Raw genomic sequence first — 25554 nt, forward strand, 5'->3', positions numbered from 1 at the left:
ATACTTTGCAGTACTTTGCCACTACTTTGAAGTACTTTGCCACTACTTTGCCACTACTTTGCAGTACTTTGCCACTACTTTGTCATACTTTGCCACTACTTTGCAGTACTTTACCACTACTTTGCAGTACTTTGCCACTTCTTTGCCGTACTTTACCACTACTTTGCAGTACTTTGCCACTACTTTGCAGTACTTTGCCACTACTTTGCCACTATTTGCCACTACTTTGCCACTATTTGCCACTACTTTGCCACTACTTTGCCGTACTTTGCCGCACTTTGTCACTACTTTGCACTACTTTGACACTACTTTGCCGTATTTTGCATTACTTTGCAGTACTTTGCGACTACTTTGCCACTACTTTGCAGCACATTGCCGCTACTTTGCAGTGCTTTTCCACAACTTTGCCACTACTTTGCAGTACATTGCCACTACTTTGCAGTACTTTGCCACTACTTTATAGTACATTGCCACTACTTCGAAGTACTTTGCCACTACTTTGCCGTACTTTGCCACTATGTTGCCTTACTTTGCCACTGCGTTGCAACTACTCTGCCACAACTTTGCCATACTTCGCCACTATTTTGCCGTACTTTGCCACTACTTTGCCGTATTTTGCCAATACTTTGCCGTACTTTGCCACTATTTTGCCGTACTTTGCCACTACTTTGCCACTCCTTTGCAGTACTTTGCCACTACTTTACCACTACTTTGCCGCACTTTGCCACTACTTTGCAGTACTTGGCCACTATTTTCCCGTATTTTGCAGTACTTTGCGACTACTTTGCGACTATTTTGCAGTGCTTTGCCAGTACTTTGCCACTATGCAGTACTTTGCCACTACTTTGCCACTACTTTGCAGTACTTTGACACAACTTTGCCGTACTTTGCCACTACGTTGCCGTACTTTGCCACGACTATGCAACTACTCTGCCGTACTTTAATAATAATAATAATAACTCTATTTAATTAAGCGCAACAATTCCAACATATGAAGATCAAAGGCGCTGATACAATAAACAATCAGTCAAATATTAAAAGCACATTTAAATAAGTGCGTTTTCAGTCTGGATTTAAAAATGTCTACTGAAGGACTAGAACGAACAGACAGAGGTAATTCATTAAAAAGTTTAGGACCTAAATTTTCAAAAGCACGGTCTTTGTATAACACCTTGGACTTTTTACTACACATCTGACGAGTTTTAATAAGAAACTTCGATTCAGATCTTAAACTACGACTCGGTACATAAAATTCGATTAATTCACATAGATAATTTGGGGCAAAACCATACAAAGATTTATACACTAGTAAAAGTAATTTGAAATTGATTCTTTGTACAACTGGTAACCAATGAAGTTTAATAAAAATGTCTGTAATGTGGTCATATTTTCGAGCACGAGTGACAAGGCGGGCTGCTGCATTTTGTACACGAATAAGAGGTTTTATCTTAGTTACAGGGAGACCAGACAATAATGAATTACAGCTGTCTAAGCGAGAAGATATGAAAGCATGTACCAACTTTTCAGTATCAGATTGGGATAATGATTTACGAATACGATTAATATTTCTTAGATGGGAATATCCAGATCTACAAATAGTAGAAATGTGTGTTTCCATAGATAGCTGCGAATCAAACAAGACACCTAAGTTTCTAGCACTTGACGAAGCACTAACCAATTCTTCACCAATTGCGATACTAGACAAAGGACACGAGTCTTGTGAGAATCTCCGAGACGACATGCACACAAATTCAGTTTTCGACACATTCAAAAGTAGGAAATTACAAGACATCCAATCGCTAACATCTTGAATACATGTCTGAAGTATCACCCGGGCGCGAATTTGATCATCTTCAGAAACCGATAAATAAATCTGTGTGTCATCGGGGTAAAAATGATATTTTACGCCGTGACGTCGCAATAACTCGCCCAATGGACGCATGTACATTGAGAACAATAATGGCCCTAAGACGGAGCCCTGTGGAACACCGGTTACTAATATAGACGTCATATCAGAAAATACATTTCCAATTTTCACTTTTTGAATGCGGTTACTCAAATACGACTCAAACCATTTGATGATGAGACCATTTAAACCAAAATTTGATCTCAACCTATCGATGAGAATCCTGTGATTCACAGTATCAAAAGCGGCTGAAAGATCCAAAAGTACGAGAGCAACTGAATTCTTAGAATTATCAATACTGCATAGTACATCGTTAGCGACCCGCAAAAGAGCCGTTTCAGTGCTATGTGCGGTCCGATACGATGATTGAAACTCTTCATACAACGAATAATTCTCTAAATGTTGTTTCACTCTGGATGCAACGACACGTTCAAGGACTTTAGATATAAAAGACAAATTAGAAATCGGTCGATAATTTTTCAGCATGTTTGAATCCAACGATGCTTTCTTGAGCAGAGGTTTAATCAGCGCACATTTCATTTTCTCAGGAACACTTCCAGTGCGAAGTGATTCATTTATGATATCTGTTATAGGTGAAAGCAGGATAGAAAGGATCTTTTCATCTTTTAATATATTAGTGGGTAAACAGTCCAAATCGCACGAAGCCGACGACGATTTTTTTATAATTTTAATTATTTCATCCTCCGTGGCTGGTTCAAAACATTTCAATTCATCACCAGAGAACTTGTGCAGTTCGTTAAAACGGTTTCCATTCAATAAATTTAGATTTAGTCCTTGATTGATTTTCTTAATCTTATCCACGAAAAACATGCTAAAACGATTCGCTAAATTTATTTTGTTATCGTGAATCGGCAACGCATTCAAATTATTTGTCGAGCCTAGAAGACCATTTACGATGGAAAACAGTTTTCTTTGGTCACCATTACAATCCGCGATCTTATCAGCGAAATAACTCCTACGTGATACATCAATAAGATCATTAACTTTATTTCGTTTAGATTTGTATATTTGGCGATGGACAGTTAAACCAGTTCGCCGCCACGTCCGTTCAGCTTTACGGCGTTCAGTGCGGGCGTGGTAAATATCAACATTTATCCACGGCTCGGCCACACGAACGTGAACAGTCTTCTCCTTCATGGGGGCATGTTTGTCAAGCGTTTCCGATACAGCAGTGTTGAAAATACGTAACTTAGCTGTAGAATCTACCTACTTTGCCGTATTTTGCCACTACTTTGCCTCTACTTTGCCATACTTTGCGACTATTTTGCCATACTTTGCCACTACTTTGCAGTATTTTGCCGTACTTTGCCGTATTTTGCCAACACTTTGCCGTACTTAGCCACTACTTTGCAGTACTTTGCCACTAATTTGCCGTACTTTTCCACTGATTTGCCACTATTTTGCAGAACTTTGCCACTACTTTGCAGTACTTTGCCACTATTTTGCCTTTATTTTGCGACTACTTTGCAGCATTTTGCCACTAGTTTCACACTTTGCACCCCCACTACCACTACTTTGCTACTACTTTGCCACTACATTGCCACTAATTTCACATTTTGCCCTACTTTGCCACTACACTGCCGTATTTTGCCACTACTTTTCCACTATTGTGCCATACTTTGCCACTACTTTGCCATACTTTGCCACTACTTTGCCGTACTTTGCCACTACTTTTTCACTACTTTGCCACTACTTTGCCGTACTTTGCCACTATTTTGCCGTACTTTACCACTACATTGCCGTATTTTGCCACTACTTTTCCACTATTTTGCCGTACTTTGCCACTACTTTGCCGTACTTTGCCACTACTTTGCCATATTTTCCCACTAATTTGCCATACTTTGCAGTACTTTGCCAATATTTTGCCGTACTTTGCCACTACTTTGTCACTACTTTGCCGTATTTTGCCACTACTTTACAGTAGTTTGCCACTACTCTGCAGTACTTTGCCACTACTTTTTCACTATTTTGCCACTACTTTGCAGTACTTTGCCACAATTTTGACGTACTTTGTCACTACTTTGCCATATTTTACCACTAATTTGCCATACTTTGCCACTACTTTGCGGTACTTTGCCACTACTTTGCAGTATTTTGCCACTACTTTGCCGTACTTTGCCACTACTTTGCCACTCCTTTGCTGTACTTTGCTACTCCTTTGCAGTACTTTCCCACTACTTTGCAGTACTTTGCCGCACTTTGCCACTACTTTGCAGTACTTTGCCACTATTTTTCCGGATTTGCGACTACTTTGCATAACTTTGCCACTACTTTGACACTACTTTGCCGTACTTTGCCACTGCTTTGCCGTACCTTGCCACTACTTTGCAGTACTTTGCCACTACTTTGCCATACTTTGCCACTACTTTGCAGTACTTTGCCACTACTTAGTAGTACTTTGCTACTACTTTGAAGTACTTTGCCACTACTTTGCCGTACTTTGCCAATATGTTGCAGTACTTTGCCACTACGTTGCAACTACTCTGCCACAACTTTGCCATACTTCGCCACTATTTTGCAGTAATTTGCCACTTCTTTGCCGTATTTTGCCACTACGTTGCCGTACTTTGCCACTATTTTGCCGTACTTTGCCACTACATTGCCACTCTTTTGCAGTACTTTGCCACTACTTTGCAGTACTTTGCCACTACTTTTCCGCGCTTTGCCACTACTTCGCAGTACTTAGCCACTATTTTCCCGTACTTTGCGACTAGTTTGCCTCTACTTTGCATAACTTTGCCACAACTTTGCCGTACTTTGCCACTGCTTTGCCATAGTTTTCCACTACTTTGCCACTACTTTGCATAACTTTGCCACTACTTTGCCGTACTTTGCCACTGCTTTGCCGTACTTTGCCACTGCTTTGCCGTACTTTGTCAGGACTTTGCCACTATGCAGTACTTTGCCTCTACTTTGCAGTACTTTGCCACTACTTTGCAGTACTTTGCCACTACTTTGCCGTACTTTGCCACGATGTTGCCGTACTTTGCCACTACTATGCAACTACTCTGCCGTACATTGCCGTATTTTGCCACTACTTCACCACAACTTTGCCACTATTTTGCCGTACTTTGCTACTACGTTGCCACTACTTTGAACTACTTTGTCACTACTTTACAACTAATTTCACACTATGCACTACTTTGTCACTAGTTTGTCACTGGCTTCCCACTTTGCACTACTTTGCCACTACTTTGCCACTATGCACTACTTTGCCGTACTTTGCCACAATTTTGCCGTACTTTGCCACTATTTTGCAGTACTTTGCCACTACTTTGCCGTGCTTTGCCACTACTTCGCCATATTTTACCACTACTTTTCCACTACATTGCCGTACTTTGCCACTACTTTGCCGTACTTTGCCACGACTTTGCCGTACTTTGCCACTATTTAGCAGCACTTTGCCACTAGTTTGCCACTACTTTGCAACTACTTGCCACTACTTTGCAGCACTTTGCCACCAGTTTGCCACTACTGTGCAACTATTTTCACACTTTGCCCCCCTTTGCCACTACTTTGCTACTACTTTGCCACTAGTTTCACACTTTGACACTATTTTGCAACTAGTTTCACACTACGCACTACTTTGTCACTAGTTTGTCACTAGTTTCCCACTTTGCACTACGTTGCCACTATGCACTACTTTGCCGTACTTTGCCACTATTTTGACGTACTTTGCCACTACTTTGCAGTACTTTGCCGTGCTTTGCCACTACTTTGCCGTATTTTGCCACTACTTGCCACTACTTTGCAACTATTTTCACACTTTGCCCCCTTTTCCACTACTTTGCTACTATTTTGCCACTACTTTGCCACTAGTTTACTCTTTGCAGCACTTTGCCACTACTTTACCACTACTTTGTCACTAGTTTGGCACTTTGCACTACTTTGCCATTACTCTGCCACTCTTTTGCACTACTTTGCCACTATTTTGCCACTACTTTGCCACTACTTGTTAGCACTTTGCCACTAGTTTGCCACTACATTGCAACTAGTTTCACATTTTGCCCCCTTTGCTACTACTTTGCCACTATTTTGCAGCACTTTGCCACTACTTTCCCGTATTTTGCCACTATTTTGCCGTATTTTGCCACTACTTTGCAGTATTTTGCCACTACTTTGCTGTACTTTGCCACTACTTTGCCGTATTTTGCCACTACTTTGCCGTACTTTGCCACTACTTTACCACTACTTTGCAGTACTTTGCCACGACTTTGCCGTACTTTGCCACTACTTGGCCGTATTTTGCCACTTTTTTGCCGAACTTTGCCACTACTTTGCCGTATTTTGCCCCCACTTTGCTACTACTTTGCACTACTTTGCCACTACTTTGTTACTAGTTTGTCACTAGTTTCACACTTTGTCACTAGTTTCAGACTTTGCACCTTTTTGCACTACTTTGCCACTATATTGCCACTACTTTGCCACTAGTTTGCCGTACTTTCCCGTACTTTGCCACCACTTTGCCGTATTTTGCCACTACTTTGCAAGACTTTGCCACTACTTTGCAGTACTTTGCCAGTACTTTGCCACTACTTTGTCGTACTTTGCCACTACTTTGCAGTACTTTGCCACTTCTTTGCAGTACTTTGCCACTACGTTGCAGTACTTTGCCACTACTTTGCAGTACTTTGCCACTACTTTGCCAATATTTTGCCGTACTTTGCCACATCTTTGTCATACTTTGCCACTACTTTGCCACTATTTGCCACTACTTTGCCACTACTTTGCCGTACTTTGCCACTACTTTGCAGTATTTTGACACTACTTTGCCGCACTTTGCCACTACTTTGCACTACTTTGACACTACTTTGCCGTACTTTGCATTACTTTGCAGTACTTTGCGACTACTTTGCAACTACTTTGCCATACTTTGCCACTACTTTGCCAATATTTTGCCGTACTTTGCCACATCTTTGTCATACTTTGCCACTACTTTGCAGTACTTTGCCACTATTTGCCACTACTTTGCCGTACTTTGCCACTACTTTGCAGTATTTTGACACTACTTTGGCGCACTTTGCCACTACTTTGCACTACTTTGACACTACTTTGCCGTACTTTGCATTACTTTGCAGTACTTTGCGACTACTTTGGTACTACTTTGCAGTACATTGCCACTACTTTGCAGTGCTTTTCCACAACTTTGCCACTACTTTGCAGTACTTTGCCACTACTTTGCAGTACTTTGCCACTACTTTGTAATACATTGCCACTACTTTGAAGTACTTTGCCACTACTTTGCCGTACTTTGCCACTATGTTGCCATACTTTGCCACTGCGTTGCAACTACTCTGCCACAACTTTGCCGTACTTCGCCACTATTTTGCCGTACTTTGCCAATACTTTGCCACTATTTTGTCGTACTTTGCCACTACTTTGCCACTCCTTTGCAGTACTTTGCCACTACTTTGCCACTACTTTGCCGCACTTTGCCACTACTTTGCAGTACTTGGCCACTATTTTCCCGTACTTTGCGACTACTTTGCGACTACTTTGCAGTATTTTGCCGTACTTTGCCGTATTTTGCCACTACTTTGCCGTACTTAGCCACTACTTTGCACTACTTTGCCACTAATTTGCCGTACTTTTCCACTAATTTGCCACTATTTTGCAGAACTTTGCCACTACTTTGCAGTACTTTGCCACTATTTTGCCTTTATTTTGCGACTACTTTGCAGCATTTTGCCACTAGTTTCACACTTTGCACCCCCACTGCCACTACTTTGCCGTATTTTGCCCCCACTTTGCACTACTTTGCCACTACTTTGTTACTAGTTTGTCACTAGTTTCACACTTTGTCACTAGTTTCAGACTTTGCACCTTTTTGCACTACTTTGCCATTATATTGCCACGAGTTTGCCACTATTTTGCCACTACTTTGCCGTACTTTCCCGTACTTTGCCACTACTTTGCCGTATTTTGCCACTTTGCAAGACTTTGCCACTACTTTGCAGTACTTTGCCACTACTTTGCAGTACTTTGCCACTACTTTGCCGTACTTTGCCACAACTTTGCAGTATTTTGACACTACTTTGCTGCACTTTGCCACTACTTTGCACTACTTTGACACTACTTTGCCGTACTTTGCCACTACTTTGCAGTGCTTTTCCACAACTTTGCCACTACTTTGCAGTACTTTGCCACTACTTTGTAGTACATTGCCACCACTTTGAAGTACTTTGCCACTACTTTGCCACTATGTTGCCGTACTTTGCCACTGCGTTGCAACTACTCTGCCACAACTTTGCCGTACTTCGCCACTACTTTGCAGTACTTTGCCACTATTTGCCACTACTTTGCCGTACTTTGCCACAACTTTGCAGTATTTTGCCGTATTTTGCCACTACTTTGCCGTACTTAGCCACTACTTTGCCACTAATTTGCCGTACTTTTCCACTAATTTGCCACTATTTTGCAGAACTTTGCCACTACTTTACCACTACTTTGCCACTAGTTTCACACTTTGCACCCCCACTGCCACTACTTTGCCACTACATTGCCACTAATTTCACATTTTGCCCTACTTTGCCACTACATTGCCGTATTTTGCCACTACTTTTCCACTATTTTGTCGTACTTTGCCATATTTTCCCACTAATTTGCCATACTTTGCAGTACTTTGCCAATATTTTGCCGTACTTTACCACTACATTGCCGTATTTTGCCACTACTTTGCCATATTTTCCCACTAATTTGCCATACTTTGCAGTACTTTGCCAATATTTTGTCGTACTTTGCCACTACTTTGCAGTACTTTGCAGTACTTTGCCACTACTCTGCCACTACTTTTTCACTATTTTGCCACTACTTTGCCATATTTTGCCACTACTTTGCCATATTTTACCACTTATTTGCCATACTTTGCCACTACTTTGCAGTACTTTGCCACTACTTTGCAGTACTTTGCCACTACTCTGCAGTACTTTGCCACTACTTTACTATTTTCACACTTTGCCACTACTTTACTATTTTCACACTTTGCCTCTACTTTGTCACTAGTTTGGCACTTTGCAACTAGTTTCACACTTTGCCCCTTTGCTACTACTTTGCCGTATTTTCCCCTAATTTGCCACTAGTTTCACACTTTGCCACTATTTACCCACTACTTTGCCACTAGTTTCACACTTTGCACTACTTTGCTACTACTTTGCCACTACTTTGCAACTAGTTTCACACTTTGCCCCCCTTTGTTACTATTTTGCCACTACTTTCACGCTTTGCCACTACTTTCACTGTTTGCACCCCTTTGCTACTACTTTGCAGCACTTTGCCACCAGTTTCACACTTTGCACCCCTTTGCCACTACTTTGCCACTAGTTTCACACTTTGCCACTACTTCGTGCATAGTTTCACACTTTGCACAACGTTTCCACTACTTTGCCCTCTATTCCACCACTTACAATTCTAGTTTTGCAATATGTATCTGTATTCAAACACTGTCCACTTTAGTTCCGCACTTTGCACCTCTATTCACCCACTGGGCTCTCTAGTTACGTACTTTGCACGTTTATTCCATCATTGCCTACTCTAGTTCTGTACTTTGCACGTTTATTCCATCATTGCCTACTCTAGTTCCATACTTTGCACCTCCATTCCACCACTGCCTTCTCTAATTCAGTACATTGCACCACTGTTCAACAACTGTCCACTCTTGTTCTTACTTTGCACCTCCATTCCACCACTACCCACTCTAGTTCGGTAATTTGCACCTCTATTCAACCACTTACTTTGTTTCTTTACTTTTCACCTCTATTCAACCACTGTCCGTACCTCATTTATCCACTATTAGCTCTATTTCCTTACTTTGCAAGTTTATTTCAACACTTATTACACTAGTTTTGCACTTTGCGCTTCTATTCAACTACTTACTAGTCTAGTTTTGCACCTTGCACCTCTATTGAATGCCTGCCCACTCTAGTTCTGTATTTTTCACCAATACCCAACCAATTACTACTCTAATTCAGTACTTTTCACCACTATTCCACCAGTCCACTCATGTTCTGTATTTTACACTTCTATTCAACCATTGTCCACTCTAGCTCCGTACTTTGCACCTAATCAAGGTAGTTGGAATCTATTTCTCATATGACCCTAGATTGGGGTATCACAAAAATATGTCCAATCCTTTTGACTCTTAAAGTTTATTCCCACCATTGTTACCCTTTTATCATAGCAGGTTTTGTGGTTATTCAAAGGTAAAAGTAAGGGAATTGTTTATGTATCACGATTATTCATATGCAATGGCAAGTTTAAAATCTGAGATGATCTTTATCTGCTTGGTTTTACATTGAATCACCTACTATTGTGGTAAGGAAGTTTAAAATGTCATCAGTTTCATAGGGTCTGAACTACCAAATGGCATTATTACAGATGACTAATTTTGCTATCTGAAAAATTGTCACACTAAAATGATTCGTGAATACATAGCTTACAAATTTGTTATGCCTACAAAAGCATACTCTACTTCAAACAATTTTGCAACATTACAGAAGAGGAGTGGAATTGCTATCTGATGCTCTTTCTCATTACATTTGAAAACATGCTCCAAAATTTTCAATGAAAATTATGTCACAATATATTGTATACAAATTACACTCTCAAACAAATCCTTAAATGGCTCAAAGTAATCTAGGCATTTTTGTAAGAATGAGCATGAAATATTACATCACCTACATTTGTACCTGTATATGTGAATGCACACAAACAATTTGGAACATATATATATATATGGGGTACAGTAATAAATTATTAAATTGACAGAAAAGCAAATTTTACTGGACGACAAACATTTTAGTCAATTTAATTGTGAAGGAAACTACAAGTCCAAGCTGAAAGTTATTTTACCATTAATCAATGTAGATAACAGCATTACAATAATAAAACAAATGGAATATGTTATACGAGAGAAAAATAACTGACAGAATATCAAAATAAGTTGAAAGATTTTAATGTTCAAAACCAGTCATTTTTTACAGAATTCCTGAATAAAAAAAATAATGATGAAACTGCAAGAAGAAAATTGTAGGTGAAATTTCACCAATATTTTGAACAATATACATAAAACACATACCAAAATTGAACTTGGCCAGAATTTAAAACTTGTTAATATTTTCCCAAGGTCGAAAGAAATCAGAATAAAAGCTATTTAACATTCTGGCAGGGTAAGATCGGAGTTACATGTACCTGCCTCTGTGTCAACAATTTTGAGAGACTTCAAACACTGGTGATGTTTTCTTGGTGGAGCACTGCTGTATTTCTTTTAAAATCAAAGTACATAAATAATCATGTTATTTAGACATGATTCTTCACATGACAACTTAAAGATTGTCAAAAAGTTGTTGGTTGTATGTGGCTATGAATTCATAGCATTTCAATTATTTAGTGAGATACATCAGAAAATATAAATTTAGTAGCATTACATTAGTGATATTAGAAGTCACATTACCTTCTCCATCAGAAAACGTACAAGTTCCAAATGAATAGTTCTTGTTTTCTAATTTGAGTCTCAAAACAATATCATTCAAATAATTTATGTATATTGACTTGACATAAAGAAAGCATTATCTTAGTCCCAATCTCTCTTTTTCTTTCTGTTTTTTCTTCACCATTTCAATATTTCTGTCCCTCCACGAACTTTTTCGGAGTTTAATTGGTCTGTTACCAACATATTTACCTGACGGAAAGAGAATAAAAAATATAGAGAATAAAAGATGAAAGATGTATATCGGACCTTTTTTTTATTGAAGATGCGCAAATTGGTTGCATGCTGCCCTCTATGTTTTATCAGTGTCCATGCTGTATACTTTCTTTTGCCTATGAATTATAGGAAATACATGGGTCGTATCCCTCAAAAATCAGTCCAGCTATTCAAATGGTTTTCCCACTGATAATGTCTAAGTGTATCAGAAGGCTTTTGTTTGCTGTATAATGGCTGGATATAATTTGAGAGTTAGCTGGAATGCGATATCAAGCAACAACAACTACTACTAGTGATATACCTATGATATTATATTATGATATTATATTATTATATATATATATAAAGTTTTTAAAACTACCGTAATTATCCAGGTAAGAGCCCCAATAATTGTTGATTGCATAAAACGAGGGGTGAACGAGAAATAGCTGTGAAAGCAAAATAGGTAGTTTCGCTCTGCCTTCACGGCCAATGTAATTTTTGAAATACATGTGTATGTTGTGGCCTGAAAAAGGGTCATTTGGCTTGTGCTTCCTTAGAAACTATTGGAAATCTTATAGCATATGGAGAGTCGCAAAGCAAGTGTCGTACTCGGCTTTAGCGTCATCGACAATGAAAGCAATGTTGCAATATAGTAGCAACCCTATTTTCAAGTCCACCACGATATTCATGTAGTGAGGCATTCTAATCGTTGGAACTTGCGTTGAGCAACGTTGCTTGACCTCTATGATGAAACACGAGTAGTGATGTCATTTTTAGCCAATCAGTAAAGCAGATGCTTAAAGGTCAAAGATGATTGACAGACTGTAAACAAAAGCGTTGTGTGACATCGGAGCAGAGCTACCCCATTTTTCTTGGCTCTTTATTGTGACGAGACATGAACTGACAGTGCCAAGTTGGCAGTCAGCAAAATCCGTAGAATATAAATGCTAAGTCCAAATTGTCTGCGACGACATCAACGACTTTCGGGACTAAGCAGTAGAGACTGTGTTCGACGGCGACAGCGACATCCACTTTAACTTTGATGTTTTTGACTTTGATGAAGATGTCAAGGTGACCACCAAATTCAGCCAGATTCTTAGTCGGCCGGTGACTGGTCTCGGCCAGAGCCCGAGCTCGGCCAGCATATATGTTGATGGGTTTGTAAATGGGTGTTAATGGATGTCGATTTCAGTGACACAACAGCGAGTGCTGTGTTTTTTTCCTACAAAGTACATCAGTGTTTTTAATTCTAACTGCCCGAGTTATATCAAGGTAAAAAAATAGCAAGTCATTGAAAATGACAGTTTCCATTCAAACTGTTTAAATTAATCCTCATGTACCAAACTTGGTCTTGACAATATTCAAGAAATATATTTACGTGATGAAATACCAAAACAGTGTACATACTGAGTATGACAAATAAGAAATCAAAAAAAGCTTAGAAAGAACTCCCATGTGCTGAGAGTATTGGAGACACATTAAATATAATTCTAAATTACTTGTACTTGATTGAGATAGTGATGGAAAAGCACAATGTAATAGACCATCTATGTACCAAGTTTTATTGAAATGTGATTGGAGCCAAAAAAAATTATGAATTATTATGCTAATTAGGGAAATAATATAAACAGTATTTAACCCCAAACTAATCATGTTTGTACATTGTTCTAGAGCATCTTTGTACTACGTTTCATTGAAATGGAATAATTAGTACTTTAGATATCAGTGTGATAGCTTAAAAAAGGTTAATTATGCAAATTAGTAATTAATATGTACAGATTTTAACCCACAATTATCCAGGTCTGTCTATTGTCCTACAGCATCCATGTACAAAGTTTCATTGAAATGTGATAATTAGTACTTGAGAAATCAGTGTGAAAGCAGAAAATTAAATAATTATGCAAATTAGGTAATTAATATGCACAATTATTTGCCCTAAAACTAATCAAGTCTCTGGATAGTCCTAAAAGATATATGTACAAAGTCTCATTGAAATGTGATGATTAGTACTTGAGATATCAGTGGAAAAACCGAAAATTTACTAATCATTATGCAAATTAGGTAATTAGTAATTAGGTAATTTTCACCAAAAACTAATCAAAACCTAGCACTAGTTCAGAGCTTCTATATACCAAGTTTTATCAAAATCCAATGAGTGGTTGTTTAGATATCAGTGGAACAGTCATGGAACACACACACACACAGGTGTCCCATGAATTGTGGAGCCACCATTGAATTAATTTTTAATATAGTTGAATTAACTTTTAATATAGTTGCGATATGAACACGATTAAAACACGTTCCTATATAGGGTTGTGTTTTAATTGGAGTTTAATTGAACTCAATTACAATGCAATACAATGGAGAATTACACTTTAACTAAGTTTAATTAAACTAGAGTTGAATATCCCGTGACTGAACATAGAAATGTTTGCGAAGCTTAGGTTTAGTATCGGGGAAAGGTATGGTATAATTATATTAATATAAACTGAACCATACCTTCCCCGATACTAAACCTAAGCTTCGCAAACCTGACTTAAATTCGATTAAATATTAATATAAATTATGAAACATTGTGGAGCCACTTGTTTGGGGCTCCATTTTGTTTGTGTATGTCTGGCACGCACGCACACACACGCACGCACGCACGCACGCACGCACGCACGCACACACACACGCACGCACGCACGCACACACGCACGCACGCACACACACACCCCCACCCACCCACCCACAGTACACTGATCAAGTACAAGTACTTTCAAACCATTTTACAATGCAGTGTCCAATGTCTGAAAAGCAGTGACAAGATCAAATTCAACTTCAGAAAGGCACCCAGAATGATTTGGTTCGAATACATACATACTGAAATAAATATGATATGTCCCATATCTAGTATGTTATCAATAGTCATACTGTTTTTATTATTATTATTTCATCTATTTTTTTCAATATTATTACCAACATATATCAATAGTTTTTTTTGGAATTGTAGTCTGTTGATTTATTTTTTAAACCATTGTTGTGCTTTAGACAGTAATTCTTGTAAAATTTGTATGTTTTTATATACGTGTTTTAGCAGTTAGTGTAACCATTTTAATTCCTTCTGAGGAATTTTAAGTGTTTCAATAAACCTACTGTTAGCACTACTGACATTAGCAGTATCCATAATCATTGAATATACCAAGGTTTTAAGACTGTTTGTCAAACATGTACTGACTCCAGAGGTGATACCTAAATAGTTATGTGAATCTTAATGAGCATAACTTGCAATCACTAATTTATCTTGACCCGTTATTTCACACTTTGAATTAAGACCAGCACTGCCTTCTATATCACCAGTTAGCAACAGAATCATTCTCTTATTGTACAAATAAAGTTGCATAAATCCACACAGAAAAAAAGTTGTTAGTGTTTTTATTACCAACTTCTTTTTGTGTACAGTGAAAAATTGAAAGTCTAAATACATAGTTCTATATACATATTTTTGATAAAATAAAAGTTTCATAAATGAAGAATTTTAATTGAAGTCAGCAAATCTTCTGTAATAGATTTGTGTATATTGCAGAACTATGTGGTATTGTTGCATGATATAAGCCATTAAAATTGTCTTTCAAATCCAGATCCTGTGAAGAAAAAAAACAAAAAAACTTTACAAACAAACAATATACAGTTCACATAATTCCACTGAAACCTAGCAATTTCAGTTCTCCCATACGCACATTTAAACAAATGGATTCAAACAAGTGACCTTGGAAGCAGATGACGCCGTGTCAAGGTGACCTACTATATCCTCAGAGGTGGACATCCAGGCATTTTCATCGCCTGGTAACCCTCGTGGTGAAAACAAAGGCCAAAAACTCGCAGAAAACGGTACTTTGAGGTGATTGTTGAGACTCCTCTGAACAGTGAAACAAGATTAGCCCTACGTGTGTAACATATATAAATTTGCTTGTTCAGCATTGCTTCAAATTTGAGTTTGTGTTGTTTTCTCAAAATTTTCACTGACTCAATCGGCATTCCACAGCAGCGGGCACATAACCCATAGAAATGCATGGTACAGTGGTGCGCGTCTTAGCAACGTGGAAGGACTGTGATGTAGCTCCGCCCGAGGATATTCAAAGATGGCGCCGAGCCGTGTTTGATTGCAAATTATGAAAGATCGTCACAATATTAAAGTAGCTAGTTCACGTCATTTAAAAATTGCAGCTAGATAAACACAGAGTTACGCAAAATTATTATTTTTGTAAATAATAACTGGTTAAAAAATACAAACGAGAGCGCCAGTGATCAAATACAATTGCACTAATACATAGACGGATGTGCAGTCTATTGACCATTGGCTACGGGCATCAAACAAATTACCTTAGTCGATCCGCAACAATACAAATCCCATATCGTTGCTTACAAACATATCATCTTATATTTTAGTCCTGTGTACACGGACTGTATCGGAGGCTTAGTATCATAACACAGACCGACAATCCTCCACTTTACAGTCATTTCGAAAATGGATAGAAAAAATTAACTTTTAGCGTCTTCACAATAAAAAGACTAGAATCAAAATAAACTTCTATTTTTACCATTTAATTGACTATTCCATGTTGTCTCTGGGCTATATTTCATTCACAAATTACAGTCTACACTACTGATGACATAACATTCTGGCTAATCTCTCAAAATGGCGGACGTACCTCCTCAGATAGGGCATTTTGAATAAAGTTATTCAGTGTCTCTCATAACGGCACTTAAAATTGTAATCAAATGATACTGTTGGATCAATATTTTTTTATTGTAATAATCAAACCAGAACGATTATCTTGAATACTTCCAAACAGTCATGTTCCAATGCATAGTCGCTATTTGTGACGATTGATTACAAAACAACCGCGACTGCATGCGTAGGACAGCGTGAAATGGCATTGTCTATTAGTTAGACCCGATCAACACAGCATTATACGTAGGACTACTTATATAACGCAAGAAAATATTTTTTTAGCCAACACAAATTGAAATAGATAACTGTCTTGATAGATAAACAAACAAGCAAAAATATTATTGCAGCATGCATTAATTAAATAACATAAACCCCTGCACTCAGTAAATAAAAAAACAAATTGCTACGCTGTACTTACCAAATAATTTAGTGATCTTCAGTCTTAAATATCGCGAAGTGACAATAGGCATCCGTAAACATGGACCGAACATGAGGTGTGTTACCATTGACCTCACTTAAGCAAATCTCCTCCCAAGATGCAACATTGGAACACATTGCCTGAACAATAAGACAATGTAGGGCAAAGGCAGGGTCCAAGCATGTGGTAAAAATATTGATAATATTTATTGCTATCATTTTCAAATCAAGATATCAAACAAAATACAAATAAAGGTAACATTCTGACAAATCAACATAATTATACAACTTTATTGACATTAATTTAACAACATAAAAATAACTTTGTATTGAATGCATGTAATTTATAGTCCACCTTAATCAGAATCTGCACATTTTGGGGTCTAAAATAGCCGCCAAACTGTCAAAATTGATCTAATCACGAAACAAATTCAAATTCATATATATACCATCATGACATGTATGTGTACCAAATTTGAAAAGAATCCATCAAAGCATGTCTGAAATATGACCACGCACACACTACTTCCCCTTTCGGACTACCGTCGGAGCGGGAACTAAAAAATGCATGGGCAGCAAAGGGTGTAGATAAAAAGTGTCATATCATGACAATATATATAAAACAATATAAAATATATAATAATAATATAAAAATGCATGGGCGTCAATTTCAGTGATGCATCATATCACGCTTCGTTAATTTCTAACAAAATACAGGCTGCCCGAGTCATCTCACAATAAAAAAGGGTTGATGATCTTAGTGATGCTACAGCGAGTGCTGTATTAGAGACAGCCGGAGTCATATCACGGTAAATATAAATCAAAAAAAGCATAGAAAGAACTCCTGTGTGCTTGGGGAATCAAACTACAATGTAATTGCTTCTGTACACGATTTGCAATTTATCTGTGCATGGAGCTCTGAGTTATGAATTTCAATAAGTAGATCAGTTCATGAGATATCAGGTGTAAATTTAGCTAATTATTGTATAAATTATTATGCACAGATTTCTCACACAAAATCTTCTGTGCACCTAGTTTCATATATACCACATATGAAATATATTTAATAGTTCCTTAGATATAAATAAAATAGCTTAATGGGGAGGGGTTTGTCATGTGAGCACTGCGAGTGGCGAGTCTGATCTCAAAATTCAGTAGTTTGTGTGATTGCTTTAACAACTTAGAGTGCACAAAACAAATACCAACATAGAAATAAAACTGAAATATATATTGGATCAGCACATTAAAAATGCAAACAAAAAGAGCATATTTTTTTTTCATAAAGAGTTGAATTCTTTACTTGCTGATTCATTGGAGCTGCTCTTGCAGAATTGTTATTAATGAAAGTTGTGCACCAATGATGGTCGCTCTATATTAACATATGGGTGCAGATTTTCTACACTCATCCAGCGTTGCATGGGGTCAACGAAGGCCTAAGCACATGCTCCCCACTTTAATACTGACAAACAACTGAAAGTACTGCCTTTTGCACTTTTTGCACTGGATTAAAAATTAGATTATATTAAGGGTGTTTTAGTTCATACATGACAATATACTGTATGCAAGGATACAAACAGTTGTGTTTATTAATTGCTTAGACAGGCTTAGAATAGCTTAGATAGGTTCAGATTCAGGCAGACGGTTCTCTGAATCCACCTATTTACATAGTTCATACCCACCATAGTCTCCGGTCAGTCAAAATGATTTTTTTGAACAGCAGGCATTAATCTGCAATTCTGCCAATGACGGAGAGATAAAATCTAGGTCAGGGGAATCCCCATAACCCCAAGATTCTTTTTCCTTACGTCACGGACCACCAGGTTATGTCACGCCACCTCACCTTGACCTTCACTCTGGTTCCTTTCTCTCCGCACTGAGGACCAGACCAATGCTACGAAAAGAGTGGGGTGGTTGGGAGGAACCCGGAGTCTATAGTGGGTATGAACTATGTGTATAGGCGAGTTCGGAGAACCCTCTGTCTAAGTTCACTACGTTCAATTACCAACCATAGACTCCGGTCAGTCAAAATGACTATTTTGAATTATAGTCAGACGCTGGGTTTTCCGAGCAAACAGAAAATGATGAGTCTTTTTTCCCAGTCCGGGATGATACACTCTACAACTACCACTCATCACCTAGCTAAGACGCCAAAAGAGGGTGGTGTCTTACTTTGCCTGTGCTGTCCCCGGAGCAAAAAACCATAAATGCTGCTACGGTGACAGGGTTTGGTGTGCCTGAGAAAGCTAGACCCAAACCAAAATCCAATTCAGGGGGTAGTATGCTTTCGAAGTAAAAACCGAAACAGTTCTGCATGAGGAAACTTCCAAGGAGTGCTGACAGTAGAGAAATTTGTCCGCAAAGATGTTGAGACCGACTTATTGCCTATGCGCAGGAACCCTTGTGGTCGTTCGGGCTGGGTCAGCAACCAGAGTCTGACCCGCTATGACGGGATCCAACCTAACGAAGCCCTCCTCAATTGATTGGGTGTCTCTTAGGTAGTAATTGATAAAGACGTTTGCGTTCTCCAGAAGTCTGCCCTCAGTATATGTTCGAGGAGGTTACTGACACTAGCGCTAGTGAGTTAGCAATCGCACAGACCTCATGCGCTCGTACTTGGTGTCTCTGCAAGCTCTGTGTCAAGGAAGTTATTATATATCTCTAATACAGTCACAGTAATCCACCTGGCGATGGAAGTTGTGCAGGCCGGCCTATCCTGCCTACATGTGCTTGGCACCCCGTCTCGAATCCCTAGTACGGTTTTCATAGCAACTTATTGCTCAAACCGGGCAGAGAAGCAATTCCTCCTGACCATCCGGGTCGACAATATTTGACAGCCGGGGATGATGATCGGCTGAGGATCGGGTACTGGGATTTGGTTCTTTGCAAGAAACCTGATTTGTGTCTTTAGCACAACTTGATTGTTCGGCGGCACACTCGTCCGAGAAGGACAATGCCCCCAGTTGCAACCAATGCCTACCTGAAGCGAGGGCCAATAAGAAGACTGTTTTTCATGTCAAAAATTTGAGTGGTGCTGATCAGGAAGGCTCAAAGGGCGGTCTGCTTAGAGCGGACAACACAACCGACAAATCCCAGTTGGGCGGTTCCCGTGTACAGGGTCTCGGCCTCTTATATGGAAAGCAGTAAATAGTCTCCTAATAATAGGACAATCAGACAAGGCCAACCTGTAGCAACGATCGCTGCATTGGACAAACCCACTTCGTCAAACGGTTGGACGAAGGAGTCTGTGACCTGGCCAATAGAAGGATGGGCATAGATCGATCTACCTTCCGCTGCACCAATCAGTTAATGTTCGCCACCTTAAATTGTAGGCAGCGTTGGTGGGATCCTTGTTTGCCCTGGCCAGGACGTTGGCAGCCCGCTCAGACAAGACTTTCGTCTGCAGTCAGCAGGAGTGTTACTTAAATAGGGAGCTTGGCATTCAGGGGTGTGGCAAACCAGTCTATCTTTGGACCGTCCCACAGCCAAAACAGCCTGGAGGCTACCCATTGCAGTATCTGCCACTCCGTGTTCTGGAGACGAAGCCGCCTTGAAAGGGCATCTGCTAGACTGCCCCCCCCCCTCCTTGTTGAAGGAGACCACCGCTGTGTTGTCTGTGGAGAGCAGGACTCTGTGGTCTTGAACTACGGGTAGAAAGTGTGGTAGTGCTAAGTGCACTGCTTTTAGCTAGAGCCGGTTGATATGGCAGTCCCGAAACTAATGCAGGGGCCATATACCTTGGGTATGTTCGTCCAATAGATGCGCTCTGTTTTTATACTTCACATATGAATACCAAATTAAATTTATATTTCAGTTAAATTTCCTTCCAACAAACTATGACGTTTTTGTGAAGAGTAGAATACGTATTTTGCAAGATTTTGTTTTGTATGTGTATTTTCAGATTGCAGTAGCAAAATAAATTTCCATTCAAGCGCTGGGCAATAGTAAAACTTGTCTATAAAACGAGTTCTAATTTCCTCAAATATAGAACATTGTAATAGAAAGTGGAACTCGTTTTCAATGTGATTACAACCAAGAGGACACAATCTTTGGTCAAGTGGTATTTCCAATGCCCTACCCTTTTCAATCATGAGATCATGAGCAGATATCCTAAAACAAGTGAGAGATTTTCTAAAAACACTTATGGTGATAGAATCCAGATATTTTTTCCCGGCTAATAATTTTTTAAATTTAGAATAAGTGCATAATTTTGAACTATTACCAATCTGATCATGCCACTGTTGCTGGGAAATATCTAGACACCGTTGGTTAAACTGTAGCAGAAAACAATTTGGGTTATTCACATACTGGCTTTCCCATACGTGTGCAAAACCAAAATTACATAACAAATCCTTAACATATGTTACCCAACAATTAAATCCCCTTTCTACCCTATCATATTGATAGCCATAACATTCTTTTACTAAAACAGAGGAATCACCACCTATACATTTTAACCAATACCGAATTATTTCTTTGTTCACATGTGTTCTAATTAAATGTCTTCCCAACTCCCCCCTCACAGCAGAGTTTGTGGCCTTTGGGTGTACCCCTAAAACAAATTTACAAAATTTATGATGAACTGTTTCTATATCGCAAGATTTATGTGTTCCCCATATTGCACTGCCATAAAGCAGGATTGGGAGAATTTTGCAGTCAAAAACACGAAACGCAATAGCTGGTTTGAACCCATCATATTTATAAAGAATACTTTTAATACTGTGCATGGCTTTCGTTGCTTGTTCAGCAATGTGTTTTTGGGCCTGATACCAAATATTTTGAGACTATTTCAATTTCATTCCCATTCCAAAACCACTTTTCAGATTTCTTTAGTCTACCCGATTTGCGAAAAACAACAATTTTTGATTTATTCAAATTTACTGTTAACCTCCATCTTTTACAGTAATTTGCTAATCTATTTAGAAGACGCTGTAGACCAATGGGAGATTTACTAAATAATGTGAGGTCATCAGCATATAATATATACATTAATTTTAAAGTGTTTACATAGATTACAGTTTCAACACCTTGTGTAAGAGCTTCTTCTATATCATTTATATAAAAACAAAAAAATAATGGGGAAATAACTGAACCTTGTTGCAGGTCTGTTCCAATTTTAAACAGATCAGTCACACCATGTGGGGTTTTAACTACTGCCTTAACATGTGTATACATTGAGAACAAAGTTGTTAATAGTCTGCCTCTCATTCCTGCCTTTGTTAATTTATAACATAGTGAAATATGGTGGATCCTATCGAATGCTTTTTCATAATCTATAAAAGCACAATATAATCAACTATTGAGATGAAATACATATTTATCAATAATTTTGCTCAGAATAAACATATATCTAATGTGCTTCGTTCCTTTCTAAAACCACTCTGATTTTCAACAATTCTACTATATTTATCAAACCATACTGTCAAGATATTCATATATATTTTACTAATATTTTACTGAACTGAAATCAGGTCGGGCCGTAATAGCCGTTTTTTTTTTCATTATTTTCGCCTCAAGTATCTACCTTTCTACTGTCGATGGGTCCCGAAACTATTTCATCAATTATTTTGTGGGCGATGGTCCGAAATTGGCCGATTTCACGACGAAAACCGCGTGAAATGGGAAAACTATGACACCTCGTGACGTCACGATAACTTATTCATGATGGCAGCAAACACAGGGATTTCGCTGTAGTTTGCCCTCAAAATAATCGATGAAATAGTTTCGGGACCCATCGGCAGTAGAAAGGTAGACCTTGAGGCGAAAATAATGATTACAGTTCGGTAAAATAGGGTAACTCGCATAGGATGGAACTGTAGCTCCATGGTTTCGCATTAACACAACGACGAACGAAATAACCGACAGCAAAACCAAGTGAGCTACAGAACTGCAGCTATCACCAGGTTAGCAAGAGTTTCTCACGATCATCAAACCCGAGACACAAACGATAATACAAAGTGTATAAATACCATAATAAGCACAGTTTCTTACCTTTGAAAATGGTGAGACAGAATTTTGTCCATAGAAGCGTTGCGCAAATAAAGATACAATTTCGTAATACAATATCCTCACACAAAAATGACTGATTTCCACAGAGACGAGAACTGCGCATGCGTCATCAAAACTCAGATTAAATTCGGGTAATTTTGGGAAAAGTCGGATTTTCCAGCAATTTTGAAGGAAAAATGTTAAAAATCAAAGAAAAACACAGTAAAACTTTGAAGAATTGAAAAAATAACTTGATGTGCCTAATAACACCATCAATTCCTGTCTCTGTACCAACTCTGAACTGAATTGGATCACACATGTGTGAGAAGAAGCTGGTAACGTGAAGCACAAACACGACCCAAATCTAAATTTCATCTTATTTCATCGATTCCAATCGTATTTTCAACACTCGATGCTGTTGAAATGAATATTCGCCATGTTTTGACCTGCAATGGTGTTCTTTGACCTGACAGGTCAAATCGATAATTAACCAATGAACACGATGGATGATGCCAACTTGTTCAAATTACCATAGCTCATTTAAATACGATCTTTTGGCTTGGATTTTGATGGGAAAGCGACATGATTTTTTTTAAATAAAAAAATTAGCTGTTTTCAAAAGATAAACTGAGCATTTGAAGAATAATTTAACATTGTTTACAGTGATAACAGCTCATTGTCGAAACAAAGCTAACCCATTCACGCTAGTCACAATAAACATCAATACTCTTGAATAGGCGTCAATGACTACGGCGAAACTTTTAGGCATCAGAGAAGATTAAAATAACACCTTAAAAAACTGCCAAAAAATCGCCCTGGGCGGTTTCTTGGTCGCATTTTTTTTTTTTTAAATCTGAACTGCCGTTTAACGGCCCTGGGCGAATTTACGGCAGCATCCGGTACTAGTCCAAATAGATACCCTAATACATGTAATCTGAATACCTCCCCAATCCATTGTGGGAACCCCACTTACAATGGGGTTAACAATTTCATTAATTGGGGACACAGACTTTTGTTTTATAATGCTAATTAAATTAGCCGATATTAGTGTGTATAAAAGCATTGATTGCACTTACCATTCATTTCCCGCATAGCTGCTACAAAATCATTTGGATCTCTAAAGCTAACAAAACCAAAACCTTTAGTTTTATTTGTTCTCTTATCTCGAACTACCTGCATGTAAAAATTAAAAAATACTCATTAAATGTCAAACCCATTTTAGATATTTGATGTTAAACACACTTTTTTTATTCATCATTTCAAATACCAAGATATATTTTCTTTGGTTGATGTCTGCAGACACTCATTATTACCACAAGAGTTTTATATCAATCTGAACCAATTGATATTACCGGTACTCAAAACATGTATTGATATAATGTTGTTGCCATGCGCAACTTCTGCAACTGATTTTATTTTTTTTTAAATATTTGATATAATCAACAATGCCTATTTTGTGGTATTTTATCCACACCATAGAATAGGAACAAACCATGTGACCAAGGCCATATGACGGAGCCATTACAGCTGGCTATTCACTCTGGTTCCTATCACTCCGCATCAAGGACTTAGACCAACGCTACAGAAAAAGTGGGGTGGTTGTGGGGGTATGGAGTCTATGATGGTTATAAACTATGTGAATAGACGGGTTTGGAGAACCCTCTGCCTAAATTCACTGCGTTCAATTACCCTAAAACTCTAAAATTTCGGCCCTTCTAAAAATTAGAGCGAGTGATTATTTACCGGGTTTCAGTATTTTATTTACCTCCAGATTTTTGACTCCACTAAATATTGCCAACTTATTCTTATTCGAAAATTGCAACAAGTTTTGGTTTTCCCCCAAACGAAAATCAAAGAAAGCTTAGAAAGATCCTGTGTGCTGAGAGTATTGAAGACACATTAAAAATTAATTCAAAATCACTTGTACTTGTACACGAGATATTGATGGAAAAGCTGAAAACTAATTATGTAAATCAGATAACTAATATGAACAGAACAAAAAAATTATGAATTATTATGCTAATTAGAGAATTAATATGAACAAATTTTTACCCAAAATTAATCAGGCCTGTCTATTGTCCTAGAGCATTTACATGTACCCAAGTATGTACCAAATTTTATTCAAATGTGATAATCAGTAATTGAGATATCAGTGTTAATTAATTATGTTAATTAGGTGATTAATAAGCATAAATATTTACCAAAAACTAATTGGGTCTCTGCATAGTTTCTTTATATATCAGTGGAACATTATGCAAATTAGGTAATTAATATCCAATTAAAACTAATCAGGTCTCTGCATAGTCCTAGAAGATTTATTTAGCAAGTCTCATTGAAATATGATGATTAGTACTTGAGATATCAGGCAAAGAGCTGAAAATTAACTAATTATGTTAATAAGGTAATTAATATGCACAAATATTTACCCCAAAACTAATCAGGGGTCTGCACAGTCCTTAAGTAACTATGTACCAAGTTTCATTAAAATGTGATGATTACTACTTGAAATATCAAAAGCTGAAAATGTATTAATTATGCAAATTAGGTAATTACTATGTACTGATATCAGGTTTGTGCAGTGTCCTATGACATCTATGTACCAAGTTTTATTGAAATGTGATGGTTAGTACTTGAGATATCAGTGGAAAAGTTGAAAATTTATTCATCATTATGCAAATTTGGTAATTAATATTGCATAGATTTTTACCCAAAACTAATCAAATCTGCACATTAGTTTGGAGCATCAAAATCCAATGAGTGGTTCTTTAGATATTAGTGGAACAGTCATGGAACAGCTAAAAAAAATTATCATGCAAATTAGGTAAT

General features: G+C 38.0%; 1 protein-coding gene and 1 long non-coding RNA gene across 2 annotated transcripts in view; both read right to left on the reverse strand.

Moving 5' to 3' along the window:
* Positions 1 to 10861: 10861 nt before the first annotated feature.
* Positions 10862 to 25554, reverse strand: part of LOC146742791 (RNA-binding protein 42-like) — a 32995-nt gene continuing 18302 nt past the window's right edge. Inside the window, exons 5-6 of the mRNA XM_085499466.1 lie at positions 23805 to 23901; positions 10862 to 11603 (exon numbers count right to left, since the gene is read on the reverse strand). Of these exons, the coding sequence (XP_085355592.1) occupies positions 11491 to 11603; positions 23805 to 23901 (210 nt within the window). The 3' untranslated portion in view covers positions 10862 to 11490. The remainder of the gene's footprint in view (positions 11604 to 23804; positions 23902 to 25554) is intronic.
* LOC146742792 (uncharacterized) lies at positions 15010 to 17357 on the reverse strand. Its single transcript, XR_014929456.1, has 2 exons — positions 16745 to 17357; positions 15010 to 15235 (listed from the first exon to the last, which is right to left on the reverse strand). It is a non-coding gene; the product is annotated as an uncharacterized LOC146742792 (long non-coding RNA).

Source organism: Saccoglossus kowalevskii, chromosome 5 (genome assembly GCF_978046115.1).
Source record: "Saccoglossus kowalevskii chromosome 5, keSacKowa6.1, whole genome shotgun sequence".
Taxonomy (NCBI): domain Eukaryota; kingdom Metazoa; phylum Hemichordata; class Enteropneusta; family Harrimaniidae; genus Saccoglossus; species Saccoglossus kowalevskii.